The sequence below is a fragment of the Pongo abelii genome, chromosome 1 (assembly GCF_028885655.2).
Source record: "Pongo abelii isolate AG06213 chromosome 1, NHGRI_mPonAbe1-v2.0_pri, whole genome shotgun sequence".
NCBI classification, from domain to species: Eukaryota; Metazoa; Chordata; class Mammalia; order Primates; family Hominidae; genus Pongo; species Pongo abelii.
The window spans coordinates 46,601,040-46,615,805 of NC_071985.2; the positions used below are offsets into that span (position 1 = coordinate 46,601,040).

Below are 14,766 nucleotides of genomic sequence, written 5' to 3' on the forward strand. Positions count from 1 at the left end.
TGTTGGAGTTCATTGTAGATTCTGGATATTAGCCCTTTGTCAGATGAGTAGGTTGCGAAAATTTTCTCCCATTTTGTAGGTTGCCTGTTCACTCTGATGGTAGTTTCCTTTGCTGTGCAGAAGCTCTTGAGTTTAATTAGATCCCATTTGTCAATTTTGGCTTTTGTTGCCATTGCTTTTGGTGTTTTAGACATGAAGTCCTTGCCCATGCCTATGTCCTGAATGGTAATGCCTAGGTTTTCTTCTAGGGTTTTTATGGTTTTAGGTCTAACATTTAAGTCTTTAATCCATCTTGAATTGATTTTTGTATAAGGTGTAAGGAAGGGATCCAGTTTCAGCTTTCTACATATGGCTAGCCAGTTTTCCCAGCACCATTTATTAAATAGGGAATCCTTTCCCCATTTCTTGTTTTTCTCAGGTTCTTATTGTTTATAACTAAATGTTGTGCCAAAACTTAAGTATAAGCCTAACAAAACATATACAGAATGTGTATGTTGAAAATTATTAAATACTAATGAAAGAAATTTTAAAAGACCTAAAGAAATGGAAACATTATATTCATGGATTTGAAAACTTAACATAATAAAGATCTCATTCTCTTCCATATTGATGTATAGATTTAACACATTTCCAATTGAAATCCCCGCAGAATTCTTTTGGAATTGAGATTAGACAAGCTAATCTCAATTTATATAGAAAGGCAAAGAACCAGAATAGTTAAAACAATGTTGGAAAAGAAGAATAAAGTTGGAGGAATCACACTATCTAATTTCAAGACTTACTATAAAGCTACAGGAATCAAGACAGTATGGTATTCATGAAGGGACAGACACATAGTTCAATATAACAGAATACAGAAATCATAAATAGACCCACAAAAATATACCAGCTGATTTTTGAGGAGGGTGCAAAAGCAGCTCAATGGAGAAAGGATAGTCTTTTCTATAAAAGAAGCTGGAACCAAAGAACATCTGTATACAAAAATAAAAAACCATAACCTAAACCTTATACTTCATGCAAAATAAAATTTAAAATAGATCATGGATAGAAATGTAAACCACAAAGCTATAAAACTTTTAGAAGAAAATATAGGATAAAATCTTTATAACTTGGGGTTAGGCAAAGTGTTCTCAGATGTGACACCCAAAAGCATGCTGCATTTAAAGAATTGATAGATTGGACCAGCCTGGCCAACACAGTGAAACCCTGTCTCTACTAAAAATACAAAAATTAGCCGGGCATAGTGGCGCATGCCTGTAGTCCCAGCTACTCGGGAGGCTGAGGAAGGAGAATCACTTGAACCCAGGAGGCGGAGGTTGCAGTGAGCCAAGATCATGCCACTGCACTCCAGCTTGGGCAACAGAGAGAAACTTCATCTAAAAAAAAAAAAATTGATAAATTGGACTTCAACAAAACTGAAAACCTTCTCAATGCAAAAGACACTTTAAGACAATGGAAAGACAAGCTACAGGCTGAAATAAAATATTTGCAATATCCAACAAGGAGTTTTGTATTCAGAATATATAAAGAACTCTCAGCCGGGCATGGTGGCTCATGTCTATAATCCTGGCACTTTGGGAGGCCGAAGGGGGCGGATCACTTCAGGTCAAGAGTTTGAGATCAGCCTGGCCAGCATGGTGAAACCCCATCTCTACTAAAAATACAAAAATTAGCTGGGCATGGTGGTGGACACCTGTAATTCCAGCTACTTGGGAGGCTGAGGCCGGAGAATCGCTTGAACCCTGGAGGCAGAGGTTGCAGCGAGCTGACACTGTGCCATTGCACTCCAGCCTGGGCGACAAGAGTGAAACTCCATCTCAAGAAAAAAAAAAAGAACTCTCACAACTCAAGTGGAAGAAAACAATCCAATTAAAACTGAGCAAAATACTTGAACAGACACTTCACCAAATATAATATATAGATGGCAAATAAGGACATGTTTATTATCATCAACCATTAGATAAATGCAAATTAAAATCATAATGAGAATAGCATGGTGGCTCATGTCTGTAATCCCAACACTTTAGGAGGCCAAGGCGGGAGGATCACTTGAGCCCAGGAGTTCAAGACCAGCCTGGGCAATAAAGTGAAAGCTCGTATTTACAAAAATTTTTTTAAAAGTTAGCCAGGAGTGGTGGCACATGCCTGTGGTCTCAGCTACTCAGGGAGGTTTAGGTAGGAGAATCGCTGGAGCCTGGGAGGTTGAGGCTGCAGTGAGCTGTGATCATACCACTGCACTCCAGCCTGGGTGACAGAGGAGACTCTATCTCAAAAAAACAAAAAAAAAGTAAAATCACAATGAGATACCTCTTCATGCCTATTAGAATGGCCAAAATCAAAAGTGCTGACAATACCAAGTGCTAATGAAAATGCCACAGCAATTGGAATTCTCATCCATTGCTAGTGGGAAGGCCAAATGGTATAATCACCTTGAAAAACAGTTTGGCAGCTTTTTATAAAGTTCAATATACACCTTCCATGTGATCCAGAAATCACACTTGTGGATATTTCAGAGAAATAAAAACTAGGTTCACATGGAAATCTGCACATGAATGTTTAAAGCAACTTCAATCATCACCAAAAATTGGAAATAACTCAAATGTCCTTCAGCTGATGAATAGATAAAGAAACTATGATACAGCCATACAACGGAATACTACTAGCAATAAAAAGAATGAACCATAAATACACATGATAACTTGGATGAATCTCAAACTATGCTGAGTGAAAGAAATCCACTCAAAGGCTTACGTATTGTATAGACTTTATTTATGTGACATTCATAAAGAGGCAAAATTGTATTGACAGGGAACACATCAGCGAAAACCAGGAGTTAAAGGTAAGGGGAGGACGTGGCCATAAAGGGATAGCATATGGGAGTTTTGCAGGGTGATCAAACTAGTCTATCTCCTGATTATAGTGGTGACACAAATCTATACATATTCTAGAATTCACAGAACTGTATGCCCAAGAGTCTATTTTAACGTATGACAATTACAAATTTAAAATGAGACAGCTGGGGCCAGGCGCAGTGGCTCATGCCTGTAATTCCAGCACTTTGGGAGGCCGAGGCGAGTGGATCACAAGGTCAGGAGTTCAAGACCAGTCTGGCCAAGATGGTGAAACCCCGTCTCTACTAAAAATACAAAAATTAGCCAGGCACCGTGGCAGGTGCTCTGGAAGTCGCCTATAATCCCAGCTACTCAGGAGGCTGTGGCAGGTGCTCTGGAAGTCGCCTATAATCCCAGCTACTCAGGAGGCTGAGGCAGGAGAATCTCTTGAACCCGGGAGGCAGAGGTTGCAGTGAGCCAAGATCGCGCCACTGCACTCCAGCCTGGGTGACAGAGTGAGACTCCATCTCAAAAAAAAAAAAAAAAAAAGGCTGGGCGTGGTGGCTCATCCCTGTAGTCCCAGCAAGCACTTTGGGAGGCCGAGGAGGACGGATCACGAGGTCAGGAGATTGAGACCATCCTGGCTAACACAGTGAAACCCCGTCTTTACTAAAAACACAAAAAATTAGCCAGGTGTGGTGGCAGGTGCCTATAGTCCCAGCTACTTGGGAGGCTGAGGCAGGAGAATGGTGTGAACCTGGGAGGTGGAGCTGGTAGTGAGCCAAGATTGTGCCACTGCACTCCAGCCTGGGTGACAGAGTGAGACTCCATCTCAAAAAAAAAGAGACAGCTGGAACTTTGAACACTGACTAGCTATCTGATGAAACTAAGTAATTGTTGTTGATTATTTTTACATGTGATAATAGTATTATGGTTATTTTTAAGTCTCTGTCTTTTAAAGATACACACTAAAATATTTAAGGACAAAGTTATATGAAGTATGGGATTTGCTTAAAAATAATACTGGAGGAAGGAACGGACTGGGGAAGAAATGAAAGAAAGCTGACCATGATTTAATAATTGTTGAAGAGGGTGATGGGCACGTGGGGCTTTATTATACTGTTCTGTCTACTTTTGCATATGTTTGATAGTTTCCATACTAAAAAGTTCAGCCAGGCACAGTGGCTTATGCCTGTAATCCCAGCACTTTGGGAGGCCAAGGCAGGCGGATCACAAAGTTAGGAGTTTGAGACCAGCCTGGCCAACATGGTGAAACCCTGTCTCTACTAAAAGTACAAAAATTAGCTGGGCATGGTGGCACGTGCCTGTAATCTCAGCTACTCAGGAGGCTGAGGCAGGAGAATCGCTTGAACCTGGGAGGCAGAGGTTGCAGTGAGCCGAGATTGCGCCACTGCACTCCAGCCTGGGTGACAGAGCGAGACTCCATCTCAAAAAAAAAAAAAAAAGTTCAAAAAGGGTGTGAGGTTGTCAGTTTTCAACATCAAGCTGCCTGGCATGCAGTCTGAGTTTGCCACTTAGTAGGTGATCTTGGGCAAATGACTTACTTGTCCTAAACTTCAGTTTCCCCCAACTCCATAAAATGAGACTACTAATGATAATATCTATCTCACAGTTGTTGTCAGGATTAAATGGATGTTGTCAGAATATGTGAAAAGCAATTTACCTAGTTCTTGCTATATTGCACATGTTCAATAAATGTTAATTTTTTTGTCATTATTACATCTCCTGGTCTGATTCCTCCATGCCATCTCCTCTGTATGAGCAAGTCTTCTTCCAGGCTTCTTTCTGGATATCTTATCTAAAAAGGGCCACTGTGTTTTACATCCTAATTCAGAATTATAAAACACAGGTTTGAAATTCTACTTCCCCCTCACACTACATTATATTCTTTTTTTTTTTTTTTTTTTGAAACAGGGTCTTGCTCTATTGCCCAGGCTGGAGTGCAGTGGCGCAATCATGGCTCACTGCAGCGTTGATCTCCCAGGCTCAAGTAATCCCCCCACCTCAGCCTCATTAGTATCTGGGACTACAGGCCAGCGCCATCGCACTCGGCTAATTTTTGTATTTTTGTAAAGACAGGATTTTGCCATGTTGCCCAGGCTGGTCTCAAACTCCTGGGCTCAAGTGATCCATCTGCCCCACCCTCCCAAAGTGATGGGATTACAGGCGTGAACCCAGCCTGTTCTATTCTTTATTGTCTACCCAGGAGGAAATCCTAAACTTAAAAGATTGGGTTAAATAAAAATTCAGAGATGCCTATCTTTTCCTCCAAACAATGAGTAATGTAAGATTACCATGAGTCATGGTGGAGTGGAGTTCAATTCACCACAGAATCTGAGACAGTAAGACCTGCCAGGCCATCAGCCCCTTCCCACCACTGCTGCAGCATTCATTTTCAGGAGCAAAAGAGCCTTCCCACAATTACTGAGTCCAACACTTAGTTTCCAGGATAAGCCCACACCCAACCATTCTGTCCTGTGGTTCCCAGTGATACACTCATACTTGTTAGAATGTGCCACTTTGGGGTTCAGAAAATGCAATCACTGAGAGAAGCCCGAGTTGTAGTTATGCTCTCCTTTGGTTCCATACCTCCCCCTCTCTTGCCACATCTATCCACTAGAGGGAGAAAGGCCTAGAACCTCTTTAGCCAGAGTGCAGCAGTGGCAAGGATCAGTAGTGTGGCTTCTTAACCAAGCCAGCAGTGGGGGTGTCAGAAGCACCGGAACATAATCACCTCATTCTCTCGGAACAGAAAAGAGGAAGGGTCCCTTCCTTCCCCTTTTCAACCCTCTCTGCATGGATTGGCAAGTCACCATGCCCTGGTGCACTCACTTCCCTCAAGTCAGTGTGCAGGCTGCTTCAAAAATTCAGAGGAACATGTACTGGGGTCTTAGGAACATTTTCAGCCAGTGGAGAGGAAAAGGAAAACTAAGTATCTCTTGGATCATTCACAGAGTTCACCAAATACAACTGAAAACTGGGGGCTCCAATGTCCCTGCTGCCCTGATGGTATTAGTTTAAGATGTTGACACTGACATCTGCAGAGATCTCATCCATCACTGTACATCAAAGAGCAAACGTTATTCTAGTTGAGAAACTCGTGTATGAGAAAGAATGGTCATCTTGGGAAATCTGTAGCTCCAGCGGCTCCTGATGTTTTTTCCTGCCTCCTCCTGTCCCATGCTTGTGCCCCAGGCAGAGCTCATTCCTAAAACCCTAGCTGACCCTCTGTGCTGTCTTTTAAGTTATAATAGTAGCTGCCATCTGTTGAATATTTTGCTTTTTGACAGGCACTACACTAAGCACGGTAGCATATCTCATTGAAGCCTCACACCAAGGCTATGAACTAGATACAATCTATCTGTAGATAATAATATATATCCATCTGTAGATATCAATCTGTATATTCATCTGTAGATGAAGAAACTCAGGTTGAGTAAGCTATCTAAGGTCACAGAGCCAATAAGTGCTAGAGGCAAGATTCCATTTCTTTGACCCTAATGGCACAAGAACCCAAATCAGGATGCGAAGCTTGGTCTTTGAAACCAAAGGAAGCTCCTGAATGATCCTGATAGGCTGACGGCTTGGCGATGTAAACAAAATCAGTCTTTTGTCAAAAGGAAATGAAGTTGTCATGCCACTGTTCACGCCTGTAAGAGACTCCTCTGGGCTGTTCCATTCTCTTGCAATTTAGCCGGTTGAAAAACTAAGGTGACTGCACAATGATTAACTTCAGGCCCTTCTGCTCTACTTTGAGCCTGTCTCTGGTTCATCGTTACACTCTCCACTCAGCACCCGCAGACTCAAGAGATTTCCAATCCCCCAATTTAGCGTGGTTCTACCTTAGGCAGAACTCCCATCCAGTTCGGATATAAGCGGGTCGAAGTGGCAGGGACCACCTTGCTGGGAGGAGAGGCTGGAGCTGCGGTCTTAAAATATCTTGGGGCCGGGCGCGATGGCTCACGCCTGTAATACCAACACGTTGGGAGGCCGAAGAGGGTAGATTATTTGAGCCCTGGAGCTCGAGACCACCCTGACCAACACGGTGAAACCCAGTCTGTACTAAAAATACAAAAAAAAAATTAGCCGGGCGTGGTGGCGCACGCCAGTAGTCCCAGATACTCGGGAGGCGGAGTCAGGAGAACCACTTGAAACTGGGAGGCGGAGGTTGCAGTAACAGAGATCGCGCCACTGCACTCCAGCCTGGGCGACAGAGCGAGGCTCTGACTCAAAAATTGAATAAGCACCGGAGACCCTGAGCCACCGAGTAGCGGAAGGAAAGGTTGGCGCGCAGAGGGGCCCAGCACCGCCTCTGCCGGGCCCCGCCCCCAAAAGGCCCCGCCGCCGACGCCTCCTGCTAGGCCCCGCCCCCGACGGGCACCCCCGCCTCCTGCCCCCTCCAGCCGCGAGGTCCCGCCTCCTGCCAGGCCCCGCCCCCGGCCTGCCCCGCCCTCCGACCCGCCCCGCGGCGCATTGTGGGATCTGTCGGCTTGTCAGGTGGTGGAGGAAAAGGCGCTCCGTCATGGGGATCCAGCCGGTAAGACCCTCGTTCAGTATCCTCCACTGGGGGACCCCTCCCCATCTGGTTCTGGCCACTCAGCTCCGGACCAGGGGCTGTCGCTGCCGACCCCGCTCCGCAGGGCTCTGGGTCCACCGTGGATGCTGGGGTCCCGATCCCGCACATTGGGGCTCGGGACCCCGCCAGGTTACCCCTCTGCCCTTGGCATGCCTCCGCGCTGGAGTTCGGGATCGCCACCCCTGGGACGGTCACCACCCGAGCCCCGGGCTCTTACCCAGCCTGGCGGTCACGCTGCCTCCTCTACCCACAGAGCCCCGTCCTGCTGGCCTCCCTGGGGGTGGGGCTGGTCACTCTGCTCGGCCTGGCTGTGGGCTCCTACTTGGTTCGGAGGTCCCGCCGGCCTCAGGTCACTCTCCTGGACCCCAATGAAAAGTACCTGCTACGACTGCTAGACAAGACGGTAAGTTGGGGAAGAAAGGGCCAGGGTGAAGAAAGGGGACCAGAGTGCTCCTGGCATGGAGGGTACAGCACCCACGGTGGTTGGGATGTCCAAGGGACGTGGCAGCGCCAGGCGCGCTTGGTGAAACACTTGTGTCCTCCACCCTCCAGACTGTGAGCCACAACACCAAGAGGTTCCGCTTTGCCCTGCCCACCGCCCACCACACTCTGGGGCTGCCTGTGGGTAAGGAAAGTGTGGAATGGGCTCCTTTCCCTGGTATCCTCAGAAGGTGACTCCCCTCCTGGGGTCTCATGAAACACGCTGCTTCAACCGGTTTGCTCCACGCACCATTCCCCTTCCCCCACTTGGCTCTGCATCCTCCAAGCTGTGAGGTGCCACTGGGCCCCTCTAGGGTGTGGCTTCCATGACCCCCATCCAGCTTTAACACTCAACAGTCTTGCCTCTTCCCTGCAGGATTTGCTAATTACTCCCTCTGAGCAAGCACTACTAACTTTTTCCCAATGCCCAGACCCTTTTGACTCATCTGTCAAGGTCCTGGCTGTAACTGGCAGGAAACGCTGGAAATAAGCGTTTCCTCAACTGGGCGCTTATAAGAGATCCAACTGAGGGCTCAACGGGGCAAATCGTCTCTGCCTGGTAGCTCCTTGGGACCACAGCAGGAAGCAAGACATCTTGTTCTTTCAAATCTCTTTGAGTATTTTGAGGGATGCAGCACATCACAGACAACCCTTATGTAGCTCTCTGCACGGTCCCCAGGCAAACATATCTACCTCTCCACCCGAATTGATGGCAGCCTGGTCATCAGGCCATACACTCCTGTCACCAGTGATGAGGATCAAGGCTACGTGGATCTTGTCATCAAGGTAAGGGGCTAGGAAGGGACCCAGGGGCTGCTTACCCATTCTTTCTGGGATTTGTAGAAATTTCTAAGATTTGCGTGATAGCAGGAAATGATATGTACTCTGTGGATATGAAGAAAGTATGAGCTACTCAGGAGACTGAGGCAGGAGACTCACTTGAACCCAGGAGGCGGAGGTTGCAGTGAGCCGAGATTGCGCCACTGCACTCCAGCCTGGGCAGCAAGAGCAAAACTCTGACTCAAAAAAAAAAAAAGAAAGTATGTAGATGGGGAAAAGATAGCACAAATCTGATCCCTGCCCCAGCCTCAGGGAGGTTTAGTCAACATGGGGCTCAGAAACCAGTGACATTCCAAATAAGGTATTTTTCTCTCCGTCTTGTAAGGTCTACCTGAAGGGTGTGCACCCCAAATTTCCTGAGGGAGGGAAGATGTCTCAGTACCTGGATAGCCTGAAGGTTGGGGATGTGGTGGAGTTTCGGGGGCCAAGCGGGTTGCTCACTTACACTGGAAAAGGTAATGACCTGTCTTCTCCTTGAGCCTGTTTCTCACTTTATCAGTTCCCATAGTCCTCTTGGAACAGTATGGCTGTGTGTACACATGTGTATGCACGTGTGTAAGGGCCAGGGCCACCCTTCCTTCTAAACATAGCACTGATACGATAGAAAGGCATGTTTCTCAGCCCCATTTGCCACAGGAAGCAGTTCCTCCTCCACTTGAATTCCCTAGCCATAGCAGCTATGGAGATTACTAAAGCAAACATGTGCCCCTCTTCCCCTCTTTCAAAAATTTGCCCCCCTGGGTGAGCTGTGGAGCGAGCCAGAGATAGCTTTCAGCCCTTCCCATGGGAACAGCTGGGTGCATTAGCAAGACCCTGGAGCTGCTGTGTGCCACTTGGGAAAATAGATTCACACCTGGCTCCGTGCCTGTCTCCTTCACCAGGGAGTGACACTTTGCCAGAAGCAGCTGATACGCTGTGTGGCCCTGAACAGATAGCCCTGGCCCCATTGTCCCTCAAGTATATTATTGTCAGGGCTGGCTCAACTCAAGCTTCCACCCAAGCTCCAGGATCAGATATCATAGCAGCTGCTCAGCTGGCCTCGGGCATATTTTCAACTCTGCATTTGTTTTCTAAGTTCGCTGTATTGACTTTATTCTTCCACTGCTCTCTTCACCTGACTTCTCAGGGCATTTTAACATTCAGCCCAACAAGAAATCTCCACCAGAACCCCGAGTGGCGAAGAAACTGGGAATGATTGCTGGCGGGACAGGTGCATTACACTGAGGGCCTTTCTCTCCCACCACTGTTGACTGTTGCCATGCAAATTCCTAGGTGACCCTCTGAAGACTGGTAATCATAGCCATAGTCAAATCAGGGGATTTCCAGCAATGCTTAGAACTCCCTAGTATCTGAAAAACAAAATCATAAGCAGGTAGAAACCAAAAAAATATTTTAACTGATGGAATTAGAGAAACAAATTAAATGGGCTTTCCTCATATTGAATGGATCTAATAGTTTTTAGGTGAGAGAAGAGAGAAGCAGCTAGGAATGACTAGCTAGGAAGAAAGAAAATTAACATTGGACACTACTATGTATTAGACACTGTGTAGTCTAATACACTACTATATATTAGACACATAAATTAGACACATATATAGGTATCTATGAAGTAGGTACTAGCCTTTTCCTTTTACAGAGAGACAATGGAGGTCCAGAGAGGCTAAATGATTTCCACAGGGTTATTTCACTGGTAATGGCCTGGAGCAAAATTAGTATTTGGCTCTGCCTAATGCCTAAGTACATGCACTTAACCTCTGCAAATACAGTGTTCTAGAACCCTCATCATTGAATCCGGAGGTACTTGCAGTCATCTGTGACACTGGAGTCCTAGCCTCCAAAGGACTTTCAGAAAAGTCTTAGATTAGTTCCTAAGAAAGATTTCTACAATATGAACTTAGATGAATTTGAAGGGTCCCCAGAAATACAGATGTTGGAGAATATGCAGGAAGAGTTTAGAGGATGAGAATGCTAAAGGAAAATGGAGTGGAGTGGTGAATGAGCAGAATGAAGATGAAAGGGCTGGTCAGCTAAGGAGCCAGGAAAGGGCAGAGAGTGTGGCCAGTACATTTCACTGTGGGTATCTTCATGCAGGAATCACCCCAATGCTACAGCTGATCCGAGCCATCCTGAAAGTCCCTGAAGATCCAACCCAGTGCTTTCTGCTTTTTGCCAACCAGGTTGGTTTGTTTTCCTCCACCCTAAGACTTCAAAGTTGCTGTGTGGGTAGGGCTGAGAGACATGGTATGGATGGGCAGAACTGGCCCAGTGCCCTGTTTTAGCCTCTGCCCAAGGTCCCCTCTGTAAGGCACAGGGTCCTCTTTCAATAAGGAGGAGAAAGGACAGAGCACTGAATCAAATTCCTTCCCTGGCCCCCAAGGAAAGAAGAAAACTTTTAAGGCATCTAGTCTGGAGCACAGAAACTTAGATCTTCTTGGTTAAATATTCATCTTTGTTCCTTCATAATGTGTAGATAAAGGCTGTTCCCTTCTTCTCCTCATCCTAACTCCCTAAAAGCACTGCAAGTCTTGCTTATTTCCTAGAACTTTTGTTTTCCCTTAACATTCTTTTTCTTAGTTGGAAAGTTGTATAGCAGAAAACTTTTTATGTGGGCCTGAGAAGACTCCTAAAGACTTTCCTTTCCCTTTGCATTTCAGACAGAAAAGGATATCATCTTACGGGAGGACTTGGAGGAACTGCAGGCCCGCTATCCCAATCGCTTTAAGCTCTGGTTCACTCTGGATCATCCCCCAAAAGGTATCCTTCTCATTTCTGGACATCCCACTATCCCCTCATTGTCAAAATCAAAGCCTTGCCCCTTTGTGAGTTCTGGCTTCATTGAAATCAACCTTGCCTCACACTGCCGACTCGGAAGTCTGAGTGCACAGATACAGTGATCTCCTGGTCCCTTTCCTTTGGGTTCCTGTTTACCAGCTGGGTGACAGGGATGGCTGTGCTGCTAAGGCTCAGCTTGAGGCAGGCTGAGTATACCCATTCCCAGCTGCTACCACTTGACACTTTCTCCAGAGCCTTTCAGGGCCCTCCCCAGTCTCATGGCACCACACCCCCTTGCCAGCATGTATCTGGAGTATTAAGTACTTTCTTCTCCCCATACTTCAGATTGGGCCTACAGCAAGGGCTTTGTGACTGCCGACATGATCCGGGAACACCTGCCCGCTCCAGGGGATGATGTGCTGGTACTGCTTTGTGGGCCACCCCCAATGGTGCAGCTGGCCTGCCATCCCAACTTGGACAAACTGGGCTACTCGCAAAAGATGCGATTCACCTACTGAGCATCCTCCAGCTTCCCTGGTGCTGTTCGCTGCAGTTGTTCCCCATCAGTACTCAAGCACTATAAGCCTTAGATTCCTTTCCTGAGAGTTTCAGGTTTTTTCAGTTACATCTAGAGGTGAAATCTGGATAGTACCTGCAGGAACAATATTCCTGTAGCCATGGAAGAGGGCCAAGGCTGAGTCACTCCTTGGAAGGCCTCCTAAATCTCCCCGTGGCAACAGGTCCAGGAGAGGCCCATGGAGCAGTCTCTTCCATGGAGTAAGAAAGAAGGGAGCATGTACGCTTGGTCCAAGATTGGCTAGTTCCTTGATAGCATCTCACTCTCACCTTCTTTGTGTCTGTGATGAAATGAACAGTCTGTGCAATGGGTTTTACTTAAACGTCACTGTTCAACCTATGAGCAAATCTGTACGTGTTAGTATAAGTTGAGCATACTTCCAGAGGTGGTCTTACGGAGATGGCAAGAAAGGAGGAAATGGTTTCTTCAGATCTCAAAGGAGTCTGAAATATCATATTTCTGTGTGTGTCTCTCTCAGCCCCTGCCCAGGCTAGAGGGAAACAGCTACTGATAATCAAAAACTGCTGTTTGTGGCAGGAACCCCTGGCTGTGCAAATAAATGGGGCTGAGGCCCCTGTGTGATATTGAAAGGGTTGTTGTGTCTGGGGTCCTTGTTTCCAAATCCCCGAGGACCTAGGGAGGAAGGGTTTGCCACCATGGAACTCTCCCAGGTGTTCCAAAGAACCTTTGAGAAGTTGTACCATGTGCTGAAATGTGAGCTGCCAGCAGACTCAGTGATCATCTCAGCAGCTATCTCAGCAGAGCCAGAGCTCTGCTTCTCCCTGGAGGCTCTCGAGGTGGGGGAAGGAGAACACACATTAGAGGGGACATTTTTGAGCCCAGCTGCCCCTCACAGTGTTCCCTTGATATGCCACTCTTCCCCTTCTTCCTTCTCTTGGCCTATCCTTCACCATATTTATCCTTCAGGGAACCTGGCACACAAATCAAAGTGTTGTCTTTCTGTTTGGAAGGGAAGCCTTCTTCTTTAAAAAGTAACCTGACATCACCAGCCCTGGCCAGAGTTGTTGATGCCCAGATAGAGTTGGCCTCCCCCAGGCTCATCTGTCCTGAGTGCCCTTCTCCTCTGCTATGGAGCATGACCCAATCTACTCCCTTTCCCAGGGTAGGACTAGGGCAGCCTCTCCAGATTCTTCTTTGTTACTCTCATTGCAACAAAACAATGTGGTGGGCTCAGAATGAAGGTCGACATTGCTTTTCTGCTTTTCAGCAACTGTCTATTGCTGTTTCTGGGGCTTCTGAGAGAAAGGTTTGTGGGACCCTCAGAATTCACTCCTCCGTAGGGCAGAACCTTCAGTAAATTCTGTTGGTGGTGTTCCATCCAACATTTCTTGATCAGCTAACATGTGTATGGCACTGGGCTCTGTAACAGTCTCAGCCACCTCACCTCCAGGAAGGAAAATCTTGCTTAGGAATGTTGGGCTCAGACAGTGAAGCAGGCTTGTAAAGAGAATTTCCCGCGTGGAAGATCACCATTCCTTGTCTTGCATGGGTTTTTGCCTCATCCACTCAGCATACAAATGTTTATTAAGGATCTGGCATGTGCCAAGCACTGTGCGAGGCCCTGAGGATACAAGTGTGACCAACACTGGTCTTAGACCCCCAAAGAACTCACAGTCTAAGACAGACAAGTGACAATTTTTTTTTTGAGATGGACTCTCGCTCCGTCGCCCAGGCTGGAGTGCAGTGGCGCAATCTCGGCTCACTGCAAGCTCCGCCTCCTGGGTTCACACCATTCTCCTGCCTCAGCCTCCCAAGTAGCTGGGACTATAGGCGCCTGCCACCATGCCCAGCTAACTTTTTGTATTTTTAGTAGAGACGGGGTTTCACCGTGTTAGCCAGGATGGTTTCGATCTCCTGACCTCGTGATCTGCCCGCCTCAGCCTCCCAAAGTGCTGGGATTACAGGCGTGAGCCACGGCGCCCGGCCGACAAGTGACAAATAATTATAACACAGTGTGACTAATACCATAGCAGAGGTACATACAAAGTGCAGCTGGGAAGAGGTTGAGAAAGATTCAGAAAGGGAGGAAGGGGGGAAAGAGAGGTAACATTTTTGACAGCCTGGGTAACATAGTGAGACCCTATCTCTACAAAAATAAAAATAAAAAATTAACTGGGCATGGTGGCACGAATCTGTAGCCCAGCTACTTGGGAGGCTGAGGTGAGAGGATCCCGTGAAGCCCAGGAGTTTGAGGCTGCAGTGAGCTATGATCTTATGATCACACCACTGTACTCCAGCCTAGGTGACAGAGTGAGAGCCTGTCCCTAAAAATACAAACAAAATAGTTTTGAGTTAACAGCCATGTACCAGGTACTGTGCTAAGTACTCGATCTACATCACATAATTTAATCCTTATGATAATCATGTGAGCTGAAGATTAATAATTTACCAAAGGTCATACAGCTGGTCAGTGGCTGGCAGAGCCTAAATGTGAATTTAGGATTGTCTGAGGCCAAAGTCAAACCTAGAAGTGGGCATTGTAAACTGCTGGCATCTTGCAGCAGACAATGAGAAGGGCAGTCCAACAGAAGGATCAGCATGTGCAACAGCCTGGAGGAACGAAAGAGAAGTTCACTTTAGAGAACTAGTTCACCAAGGCCCAACATGCCAGAGGGAAAATGGAGAACGATGAGGCCTTAGAGGTTAGA

The 14,766-nt window shown here is 46.8% G+C and overlaps 1 protein-coding gene across 1 annotated transcript; it reads left to right on the forward strand.

Annotated features, from left to right (window-relative positions):
• Positions 1 to 7,295: 7,295 nt before the first annotated feature.
• Positions 7,296 to 12,687, forward strand: LOC100441723 (NADH-cytochrome b5 reductase 1). Its single transcript, XM_002809585.5, has 9 exons — positions 7,296 to 7,389; positions 7,682 to 7,831; positions 7,981 to 8,053; positions 8,588 to 8,694; positions 9,074 to 9,203; positions 9,875 to 9,958; positions 10,840 to 10,925; positions 11,403 to 11,502; positions 11,866 to 12,687. Exons 1-9 carry the CDS (start codon positions 7,375 to 7,377, stop codon positions 12,036 to 12,038), a joined length of 918 nt encoding a protein of 305 aa, XP_002809631.2. The 5' UTR covers positions 7,296 to 7,374; the 3' UTR covers positions 12,039 to 12,687.
• Positions 12,688 to 14,766: the final 2,079 nt, after the last annotated feature.